The following is a 12,125-nucleotide window of genomic DNA, read 5'->3' as shown; positions in this document are numbered from 1 at the left end:
GAGTAGAATTCTGATCCGGCTCTGCCAAATGTTGGCAGCAAGAGTTATAGGATCCGACAAATGGGCATAGCATCTGCCAACCTGAATGTAAGGTTCAAACAAGACAATGAGAGTGAAAACCCATTAAGAGTTTCACCCTTGGAAGTCTGAAAGTGTTGTAAGTCATAATGTCTGAATTTTCACAGGATAGAAGACGGAGTTTAAAACTACAGGCCAGGGACGCCTGGGTGGCTCAGTTGGTTGGACGACTGCCTTCGGCTCAGGTCATGATCCTGGAGTCCCGGGATCGAGTCCCGCATCGGACTCCCAGCTCCATGGGGAGTCTGCTTCTCTCTCTGACCTTCTCCTCGTTCATGCTCTCTCTCACTGTCTCTCTTTCTCAAATAAATAAATAAAATCTTTAAAAATAAATAAATAAATAAATAAAACTACAGGCCAGTGAACTTCATCAACCCTAAGTAAGATTCTCTAATGTGCCAGTTGGAAAAGGAAAAGATAGGACCAGATTAACAGTCTTTTTTCTTTTTTGCAGGAATACCAGGTAGGAGGATGCTGCAGACATAGCAAATGTAGTTTTCAACAGGGCACCTGAAAATTCACATCACAGATAAGAAAGTGAAAAATGCAAGCTGAATGATAACATTGAGGAAGGTTAAAGACAAGGCCCAGAGCAGGTGGATGAGCAGGAACAACCAGAGGCTGCTAGGAGCCTGCCCAACCTCTCATCCTGGCCCAGCCAACTCAAGCTACCATTGGTGACTTGGATGAGAATGCGGCAGCACACTCAAGCTGTGGATGACCCGAAGCAGGAAGGGGTGCCCAATATACTGGATGACAGACTGGGTACGATTAAATCTAGGAAGATCAAATTTAAGAGACTACTAAAGTTCTGTAGTACAGTTAAAAATAAATGCATAAGAACAAAATAGAAATTAATTAAAATTACAATCTGTAAATCTTTTTTTTTCTTTTAAGATTTTATGCATTTGACAGAGAGAGGTGACACAGCGAGAGAGGGAATACAAGCAGAGGGAATGGGAGAGGGAGAAGTAGGCTCGCTGCCAAGCAGGGAGCTTGATGTGGGGCTCAATCCCAGGATTGATCCCTGGGATCATGACCTGAGCCAAAGGCAGACACTTAAGGACTGAGACACCCAAGCAGCCCATAATCTGTAAATCTTAAACTATATTAACTAGAGTCTGAGACTTGGTCATGTAGAAAACCAAGAAGTATCTTAGGTGAGGTCCATAAAACCTCATTGGGCCCCTCAAAGTTGATCCCTTTTTCTGGCAGTCAGGCCACATTTCCTTCTGGATACAGTTTATAAAGGCAAAGAAGTGGTCAGTGACTAAGCTCATAGGAGACATGACACTGTTCTGCTGAAGTAACTGGGGCTTATTAGCATGAAGGATAAAGGATGTAGAGGGAAAAGGGGAAAGTGATCTATCTTTGCCTTTCTTAAGGACTGGCATCTGGAAAAGAAATTCAACTTTTGTGGTTCTACAAAAGGTGCTTGAGGAAGGCACATTTCATTTTAATGTAAGGAAGAAATGACTATCAATTATTACCCTAAGTAGTAAATTCCCTGTTTCTGAGAATTTATGTAAAATCAAAGATAGCCAACAATGGACAGGTTGTTGTACATGAACTGTACAGCAGTTCATGCCTCTGGCAGCTAACTATAACTGAGGTCACCTCTAACTCCAAAGGTCTATCATTATTAAAATCATTTTTTATCCCCCATTGATTTGGCTAAGTCTGAATTCCTAAAGCCATACAGTTCTCTAAAGTGTCATCATTCTTTGGCTTTCCTTTTGATAGGTCTTCATTTCTTATATTACCAAATATTTCCAATTGAAGGGGAAAAAAAAAAGCAGCTTGTGTTAACCAAAAGATAGTCAAGGGTTAGGACAAAATTTCAATGTTTCAGAAGGCAATATAGTGGGACTCCTGGGTGGCACGGTTGGTTAAGCGGCTGTCTTCGGCTCAGGTCATGATCCCAGCATCCTGGGATCGATTCCTGCATTGGGCTCCTTGCTCGGTGGGGAGCCCGCTTCTCCCTCTGACTTTGCCTGCCACTCTGTCTGCCTGTGCTCACACTCTCTCTCTCTGACAAATAAATAAAATATTTTTTTTAAAAAGAAGGCAATATAGTATTGGTTCTTTTCTTTTCTTTTTATTACTATTATTTTTTAGAGGGGAAAGGGGCAGAGGGAGAGAGAGAATCTTAAGCTCCTTGCCCAGCAAGGAGCCCAATGCGGGGCTTGATCTCAGAAACCCTGAGATCACGACCTGAGCTGAAACCAAGTGTTGGACACTCAACCGACTGAGCCACTCAGGTGTCCCAATATTGGTTATTTTATATACAGCTTCAATAACTGACACAAATCGATGTCTAAGCTATAGTATGTCATTCTCGGGAATGCTTCACTGAAGCAGTGTTTGATTTTTCTATTACATACATAATTTCTAATCAATAAAAGAACTATTACCTGAGACCCACTTGAAGTAGAAAAATACATTTAAGTCATATCTGGAATAGTAAGAAACAACTTCTGATTATCTAAACTGGTAAGGCTGAAGCAACAGACAAAATGTTTTCCCTTTTGACCTAAAATAACTTGCATAAATCTTGAGAAGTACAAATTGGAACAACCCACCGGACTATTTAAGTATTCCCCACAGTACTTAGGAAATACTGATAGATAATGGAGATAAATGGGCTAGATTCATTCACACTTTGGGTGCTTTAAGAATTTTCCTAATTGTAAATTATTCTTTCGTTTAAAGGAAATTTTGGATTTAAATAGAAGATTTTGTGCATATTGACTCTCTGGAATTTTCACAACAGATCAGAAAATAAAAAATTTAATAAAAATTCTGAGTTTAGGGGCGCCTGGGTGGCTCAGTGGGTTAAGGCCTCTGCCTTCGGCTCAGGTCATGATCCCAGTGTCCTGAGATAGAGCCCCGCATTGGGCTCTCTGCTCAGCAGGGAGCCTGCTTCCTCCTCTCTCTGCCTGCCTCTCTGCCTACTTGTAATCTCTGTCAAATAAATAAATAAAATCTTTAAAAAAAAAATTCTGAGTTTATCCAAGTAGAAATAGTCGTGATGTGAAAAGACTAAAAACTTATAGGAAAGGGGGCGCCTGGGTGGCTCAGTGGGTTAAGCCGCTGCCTTTGGCTCAGGTCATGATCTCAGGGTCCTGGGATCAAGTCCAGCATCGGGCACTCTGCTCAGCAGGGAGCCTGCTTCCCTCTCTCTCTCTGCCTGCCTCTCTGCCTACTTGTGATTTCTCTCTGTCAAATAAATAAATAAAATCTTTAAAAAAAAAAAAACTTATAGGAAAGGAACCTTTGGGACTGAAGAAATCTACAATGACATGAAGCAGTGAACTAATGGGTATATAAGTACAGATGAGCTTGCAGGCCCTGATACGTAATCACTTTGCCACAGCATAGCATTATAAGTATAATACAGGCTGCATCAGCATCCTTTGGGGATCATGATAGGAATAAAAAAAGAATAAGAAAAATAGAAAATTGAGATAAAATAGTTTGGTTTCCCACTAAAAGAAAACTAACTTAAAAAAATGTTCTAAGCTTTTAAAAAGCAAAAGTAAATAAACATGCACCAAAAAGAAGTGTACCTGACCATAGAATTTGAGAGTATTCAAAGGAACTGCACAATCAGCCTTTGGAAGGGGAACATTTTAGTTAACAAAATGTCATACATTGATTTAATGTGTGGGAACTTCATTTGAACAGCTTGGGAAACTATTCTAAGTTCCAGGAAAGAACTTTCACTGGGTAAGAATACACTAAAATCCAAATGTCTCACGTGGTATCCATCACAATATAATGTTAAATAATGTTTAAAAGGCTGATCATTTTATTTCTCTGACTTGTATTCCTTGAGCTTAAGGAAAAATAAAAGCATATTCCTACCTGAATGTTTGACCTCATAAATGAATTTTTGTCTTACTAAGCTACACGTTAAAAATGTTTGTTTTATGGGGCGCCTGTGTGGCTCAGTGGGTTAAAGCCTCTGCCTTCGGCTCAGGTCAGAATCCCAGTGTCCTGGGATCGAGCCCCACATCGGGCTGTCTGCTCCACAGAAAGCCTGCTTCCTCCTCTCTCTCTCTGCCTGCCTCTCTACCTACTTGTGATCTCTGTCTGTCAAATAAATAAATAAAATCTTTAAAAAAAAATGTTTGTTTTATAAATTACTTTAATAATTTGATGAGATAGAGCATCACAAAAAGTATGTAATTAAAACAGTATTCCTGTTTTCAGATTTCCTGCTTCAAGAGAGTTTAGAAGAGTATTTTAAATTGTGTTTTCTCAAGACATTGTATTTTAAGCGTTGAAACTAAAAACTGGCAAGTATTCCGATCAAGGAGCTGCATACTCGGGACGTTTGGTCAGCTTGTGGTATTTGTGAGCAAGGTCCACAGCCTTCCGTCCTTGCTGAAAGGGGAAAGACCACAAAATTAAATTCCAGTGATTTCCCATTTTCTTAACTCCATTGAAAAGGTAATTTATTTCTTCTTCAGTAAAGTTTTTACGAATTCTTCTTTTTTCTGTAATTAAGAAGAATTGTAGAATATATTAGTACTTGCTGAAAAAACGGATCTTCTTGAGACCCAAATAAGTGCTTAACTTTATTGTACGGATATGAACTATATAGTGAGAAAGCTTCCTGCCTGCACTACTCATCACAGAGAAATGCTTGTCAATTTTAAAAATTGAGTGCCTAGTATGAAGCTAGGCCTTATCATTCTGAATTCCTCAATAACTGTAACTTAATCCTATTGTAATAATACTTGCAATAATACTTGCAACATCTTTCAATCAAGAAACAAAAAAATTTATAAACATTTGATTTCTAAGTCTCTCAACATTCCTGTGAGGACAATTAACAAACAGCTTACCTATCTTACAGATACAGTCTTCCCAAAGGGCTCCATTACTTCATAGAATAAAAAAGAATATCAACACTTGTTACTTTAATTAACAGGCTTAATAAATATTTTAAAATAAGGGTCTTTTGAAATTCATTTTAAAAAGCACATTCACTACATATATGGGTGCTCAGTTTGATTAAAACTCAAAAAATAGGGGCACCTGGGTGGCTCAGTGGGTTAAAGCATCTGCCTTTGGCTCAGGTCATGATCCCAGGGTCCGGGGATCAAGCCCCACATGGGGCTCTCTGCTCAGTGGGGAGCCTGCTTCCTCCTCTCTCTCTGCCTACCTCTCTGCCTACTTGTGATCTCCAACTGTCAAATAAATAAATAAATAATTTTTTAAAAAAATTCTTCAAAAATAAATAAATGAATAAATAAATCTCAAAAAATAGGTGGCACAGGGGAAGGAAGTTTTCAACTATCTGGCTTTTAGGGATACTTTCTACAAAAAAAAGAATAAACGGTGTTTATTAGTATCTTCTGGTGATGATTACCAGGAAATAGTTTTCTTTGAAGTTTTTTCATTCATTGCTAATTCATGTTATTATTGTAGATAGATGCTGATAAGGAAGACTTTTTTTTGTATTTCCACTTAAGGCTGCTGCTACTTGAAACAGTTGTGCTGGGACAACCTTAGAAAATCTTGCCCTTGCGCAGGTCAAGACTGTTAGCTATTTATCTACCTCTCCTAGGGCAGGAGCCATAGTTCAGATCTTTTAAAACAGAAACTAAAATCTTACCAACAGAAGGCTGAGAAACCAATAAAAGTAATGTCTGGTTATTACTTAATGGTATTACTTAGAATGCAAGATCCATGTAGGTAAGAATTTTTGTCTGTTTTGGTCACCACTGTATCCCAATGCCTAAAATAGTATCTGACACAATCTGACACATAGAAGAGGATCAATAAATATTTGTTGAAAGAAAGAATTCATTGGTAAAAAAAAGTGCTTCAAAACTTATCAATGGGGGCCCCTGCGTGGCTCAGTTGGTTAAGTGCCTTGTCTTTGGCTCAGGTCATGATCCCAGGGATCCAGCCCCACATCTCCTCCCTTTGACATTCCCCCTGCCTGTGTTCTCTTTCTCTCTCTCTCAAATAAATAAATAAAATCTTAAAAAACAAACAAACAAACAAACAAAAAAACTTATCAATGAAGTTACTCCTTACTTTTGGGTCTACTGAAAAGCTGTTGTTTTCCAAGAAGTACATGATTTCAACTTCACTTGCTAAATGATTTGAACTCATAATCGGGACTGGACAGGTTGTTATAACATTCAGGATACGAGCATCTGGAAGTTGTTCATAGTCAATTTCCACTTTTCTAATCAAGCTGACATTTCACTGACTCCTACATATGTGCCCAATTCCTCAAAGGTTACTGCAGCAGAATACAGAATACAGCAGTCTAGAAGGAGAAAGCAGCTCTACCCCACAGGGCTCCCTTCTGTGGCTTCTTTAGTGTTCCTCTTGTATTTTTTCTTTTAAAGATTTTTATTTATTTATTTGACAGAGATGACAAGCAGGCTGAGAGGTAGGGGGGGCAGGAAGCAGGCTCCCTGCTGAGCAGAGAGCCCGATGTGGGGCTCAATTCCAGCACCCTGGGATCATGACCTGAGCTGAAGGCACAGGCTTTAACCCACTGAGCCACCAGGCGCCCCAAGTATGTTCCTCTTATATTGATCAGGTACTTGGAAAGAGTAGGGGAAAGGAGGAAAGAAGGCTCAGTTCTAGAGACCCTTATTTTTCAAACCCTCTTAAGATACCAGTCCATTCTGGGGGCGCCTGGGTGGCTCAGTGGATTAAGCCTCTGCCTTCAGCTTGGGTTGTGATCCCAGGGTCCTGGGATGGAGCCCCGCATTGCATGGGACTCTCTGCTCAGCGGGAAGCCTGCTTCCTCCTCTCTCTCTGCCTGCCTCTCTGCCTACTTCTGATCTCTGTCTGTCAAATAAATAAATAAAATCTTAAAAAAAAAAAAGTACCAGTCCATTCTGAACGAGAGCCTAGGCTCTTTAAATACTTAGATGTTGCAATGGTCTCTTCTTAAAAGGATGGTTTAAAATTTGAATGTAACCTACAACCAAACAAATGGTCATAAATGTCTCTCAAAAAGAAAGGGAAATCAAGTGGGTGGGAAATGGCAACATATCCAAAATTCCTAGCTTACTTGAGAGACCAATCTATACCATACCTCCTCAAGATGCCTTTCTAAATTTTAAAAAAAGCAGCCCAAATTATTAACTATTTGCTTTAAGCTAAAGAATTTTAACTTATAAAAAAGATGTAATTATTTATGAGCTGGACATCACTTAACAGTATTAAGGATTCCTCTGTAAAATCAATGTATAACCCTAATTATGTACATTTCATGAGGCTCCACAAATGAGTTTACTATGTAAAATGATTATAGGATATAATTTTGGTTATTATACATTTGCTTTTAAGTCATGTTGTTGAAAAGAAATCCATTATTAATTTGATGCCAACTCCTTGTCACAACCAATTTTTCCAAATGCAACATGTTTCTATGGAAAAGTAACCATTTTCTAACAGTTTCTACAGGAAATATTTCTTCAAAAAGTGGACTGCTCTACATGAGTACTGTACTTAATTTTTTTTTAAAGATTTTATTTATTTATTTTACAGAAAGAAATCACAAGTAGATGGAGAGGCAGGCAGAGAGAGAGAGAGAGAGGGAAGCAGGCTCCCTGCTGAACAGAGAGCCCGATGTGGGGCTCGATCCCAGGACCCTGAGATTATGACCTGAGCCGAAGGCAGCGGCTTAACCCACTGAGCCACCCAGGCGCCCCTGTACTTAATTTTAAATTGCATGCAGAACTTTAAACTTAGAAAAAGACCCAGCCATAAAAAGCAAATTTGAGGGGCACCTGGCTTGGCTCAGTCTGATAGAGCATGTGACTCTTGATCTTGGGGTTTTGCTTTGGAGCTCCATGTTGGATGTAGAGATAACTTAAAAAAATAAAAATCTGGGACACCTGGGTGGCTCAGTTGGTTAAGCAGCTGCCTTCGGCTCAGGTCATGATCCCAGCGTCCTGGGATCGAGTCCCACATCGGGCTCCTTGCTCTGCAGGGAGTCTGCTTCTCCCTCTGACTCTTCCTTCCACTCTGTCTGCCTGTGCTCGCTCTCACTCACTCTCTCTCTGACAAATAAATAAATAAAATCTTTAAAAAAAAAAAAAATAAAAAATAAAAAATAAAATAAAAATCTTTTTTTTTTTTTTAATTTTATTTGTCAGGGAGAGAGAGAAAGAGAATGCACAAGCAAGGGGAGCAGCAGGCAGAAGGAGAAGCAGGCTTCCAGCAGGGAGCCTGATGTGGGGCTTGATTCCAGGGCCCTGAGATCATGACCTGAGGTAAAGGCAGATACTCAACCGACTGAGCCACTCAGATGCCCCCCCACCGACAAAAAAAAAAATCTAAAAAAGTAAATCTGAAACTTCTTTTAAGACTTTGGAAGTGAAAATGGTAAGTAAAAGTATATGGTAAAACATTCCCATATGTATCAAGTCTAAATATCTTTGCAATAAATGACAGAATAACACTATAGATGTTACTAAATTCCAGGTTATTTTGATAAGTAAGATTATTCAACTGCTTATTCTTACTCTGCAGATATTAATTCCATATGAAGATAATAAAATGATAACATTTTTTAAGTCTCCATAATAAATTTGGAATGGTGATAAACCCAAAACATTAACCTGTAGTTAAATAAAAATTCTAATAAATTAACTCATCATTTAAGAAGTATTTTGATTTTTAAGGAGGGTTCTATTTGTCTCTTCAGTTCTGATGGTATGAAGTGCTGTAGTTATGAACCAAAACCTTCTGCAAAATCTTTCTGAAGCACTTACTCATAGGAGAATAATTTTGTTCTTAAAATAGAAATGTGATCCAGAGGATAGACTAGGGGCTTATGAAAAAAGACAGGCTTGCATTTGAATGTAAGCTCTGTCATTTGCCAATTTCTTATACCTTAAAGTGGGAATAAAATAAAACCTACCTTATAATATTACAAGAATTAAAGGAAATGTCTATAAAACATGTAACATACAGTAAGTGCTTAATAAATGTTAGTTTCCTCCTGCATCTTCCCCTGCTGGCAAGAAATGAGTGAGGAAAGCAACATGAGGAAGGAAAGTGAAAAGTTCCTTCTTAGGAACTACGGCCCTCACCAGAGCCAAGGGTTATCATTTAAGAACCACTGACGATGAGACTGAGAACAATTCTTCAACTGTCCTCTTTTTCTCAGAACTATATGCAATTTAGGTTTATTTAAAAATTAAATATATTCACTTATTTCTCCAGAGGCAGTAGATTCATGACTGAGTTGTCGTCTTCTACGTGGGGTCAGCAGAATTTCTGAAAAATACAGAAGACATTTAGAATACGTACAGTATCAATCTGAGTAAGAGCACATCAATTCCATAAGTATGGTATTCCCCCCACCCTTCTAATGGGAATCCTTAGATGGATTAGGAAGAATTTTTAAACCACCAGAGACTAAATCTGTTCCCTGGGTATATCTTAAAACACTGGTTTCTCAGAGATATTTTCTTTACGACATTATTTTGCCCTCTAACTTTTTAACATATTTAATGTTCTAGATCACAGTTCAGAAGGTATAGTCATAATTATAGTTTCAAAGCTGCTGAATTAATTACTTTTGTTACAGATAAGTGATTTCCTTAGTTCACTTTTATATCTGTCTTCAGCTTCCACAATGACTTTATGACGATCACATTGGTATGGGCAAGAGTGCAAGAGCTTGCTAAAATTTCGGCTATTCAGGGATTTTCCTACTGCTATGCAACCTAAAAGAAAACAAATTAAAATGATATATAGATATTACAAAATATCAAATAACAAAAATCAATGAAAACAAATATCTTTATGATGGTAACTGAAGTGAAATCAGGAACTTAATTTTAAGTATGCCAAGAAGCTCAGTCACAGGAGAGATTAAAGACAACAGATACAATACAGTGAAGTAAGTGTTATAATAGAGGTGTCAACAGTTAGAGTGATATATAAAAAGACCACCTAGCTTGGTTAGGTTCTGAGCAGGAGTCACTATTAGGGAAGATAACCAAAAGAAGTGGCTTTTATGCCCAGTTGTCTTTTTTCCTCCCAATGTTTTATTATGGAAAATTTCAAACACAAAAGAGTAAGGGGAAAGTATAATGAACTTCCACATTTCCATCATTCACCTTTAATAATTATTAAGTCATGCTCAGTCATATTTTACCTTCAATCCACTTACTCTGCTCTGTCCTCCATGTATACACTGGATTATGGAGCCTGGAACTGGCATTTAAGTATCATTTCATCTGTGTCCCTAACAGAGAAGGGCTCCTTTTTCCAAATACACAAAACCATCATCAAGCCTAAAAAAATTATGCCTAACATAATCTAATATCTAGTCAGGGTTCAAATTTCCCCATCATTTCAAAACTTTTATTTTATTTTATTTTAAAGATTTTATTTATTTATTTGACAGAGATCACAAGTAGGGATCATGACCTGAGCAGAAGGCAGAGGCTTTGACCCACTAAGCCACCCAGGCGCCCCAAACTTTTTTTTTTTTAAGATTTTATGTATTTACTTGACAGAGGGACACAGAAAGAGAGGGAATACAAGCAGAGGGAGCAGGAGAGAGAGAAGGGAGCCCTATGTGGGCCTCGATCCCAGGACCCCGGGATCATGACCTGAGCCTAAGACAGCTGCTTAATGACTGAGCAACCCAGGCGCCCTTAAAACTTTCTTTTTACAGTTTGTTTAAACTGTGATCCAAGAAGGTTCTTCAGTACATTCAGTTGAAATGTCACTTGAGTTTCTTTAACTCTATCAATTTTCCTCTCTTCCTCCTTCTCATTTACTTGATATAGACACTGGGTCATTTATATTGGAGCTACTCCAAGCCTAGGTTTTAAGGATTTTATGCTAGTTAGACGCTTTAAAACATTCCTGGGTATCCGATAAACTAGCAATTAGATCTGAACGACTGATAATATTCAGATTCAACTGGGTTTTTTAATATCTATTTTATTTGTAAAGATTTTCTTTATCTGAGAGAGAGCCAGGGAGTGAAGGAATACGAGTGGGGGGTGGGATAGAGGGAGAGGGACAAGCAGACTCCCTGCTGAGCGAGAAGCCCTGCAGGGCTCAATCCTGAGACTCTGAGATCATGACCTGAGCCAAAGGCAGATGCTAAACTAACTAAGCCACTGGGGCGCCCCTATTTCATTTTATTTTAGAGAGAGAAAAAGAGAGGGATAAGGGGAAGGGGTCAGGGGAAAGAATCTCTAAGCAGACTCCAGCCAAGCACAGAGGCTGATATAGAGCTTTATCCCATGACCTTGAGATCATGATCCAAGCAGAAACCAAGAGTCAGATGCTCAACCGACTAAGCTACCCAGGCGCTCAGATTCAACTGTTTTTAGTAGAGCTCCTCACAGGCAGTCTTGAGGACTTCTTACTTAATCATATTAAGAAGTACATAAAGTCTCTCTCTCTCTTCTTTGAATGCTAAGATTGACCAGTAGGTTCAGATGATGTTAGCCACTTCCATCCATTATAAAGTTTCCCATCTGCCAGTCACCTAATGGCCCACTCCAAAAGGGCTAGAAGTTAGGCAGAAAGCTGGCTAGGATGAGGACATTACAAATACAATGAACATGTGCAAAAGCACAAAAAAGTAAAAGCGTAACATGTTCAGATGATTTTAGGTACTTTGGTGTGGCTGGAGAGAAATGTGGGAGGAAAGTTGAAACTAGTGAAGGTTGCAGGGGACATAGTTGAGCCGCTGCCTTCGGCTCAGGTCATGATCTCGGGGTCCTGGGATCAAGTCCCGCATCGGGCTCTCTGCTCAGCAGGGAGCCTGCTTCCCTCTCTCTCTCTCTGCCTGCCTCTCTGCTTGCCTCTCTGTCTACTGTGATCTCTCTCTGTCAAATAAATAAATAAAATCTTAAAAAAAAAAAAAAAAAGAATGGTCTTGAAAGCCACACCAAGTATATAGTATATCTACTCCAAGTATATCTACTCCAAGTCAGTGGGGAGGAGCTAATGGATATTTATTAAGCAGGGAAATGACTTTCATTTGTCTCATAGAAAGCTTAGGTGAAGATAAGAGGATCAGTTAA

The 12,125-nt window shown here is 38.8% G+C and overlaps 1 protein-coding gene across 11 annotated transcripts in view; it reads right to left on the bottom strand.

Moving 5' to 3' along the window:
- Nucleotides 1-4,210: 4,210 nt before the first annotated feature.
- Nucleotides 4,211-12,125, bottom strand: part of TERB1 (telomere repeat binding bouquet formation protein 1) — a 47,079-nt gene continuing 39,164 nt past the window's right edge. For 9 of the 11 annotated variants that reach the window (XM_082711964.1, XM_082711965.1, XM_082711966.1 and 6 more), the window contains 3 exons: nt 9,648-9,797; nt 9,280-9,345; nt 4,211-4,580 (listed from right to left, as the gene is read on the bottom strand). In XM_082711964.1, the coding sequence (XP_082568090.1) occupies nt 4,393-4,580; nt 9,280-9,345; nt 9,648-9,797 (404 nt within the window). In that variant the 3' untranslated portion in view covers nt 4,211-4,392. Of the gene's footprint in view, nt 4,581-4,931; nt 4,970-9,279; nt 9,346-9,647; nt 9,798-12,125 lie in introns of all 11 variants that reach the window. The other 2 variants (XM_082711970.1, XM_082711967.1) reach the window with 2 other exon arrangements.

The sequence above is a fragment of the Mustela nivalis genome, assembly GCF_964662115.1.
Source record: "Mustela nivalis genome assembly, chromosome: 18".
In the NCBI taxonomy this organism is placed as follows: domain Eukaryota; kingdom Metazoa; phylum Chordata; class Mammalia; order Carnivora; family Mustelidae; genus Mustela; species Mustela nivalis.
Note: the sequence above shows the minus strand (reverse complement) of the source record. Positions and strands in the feature narration are given on the sequence as shown.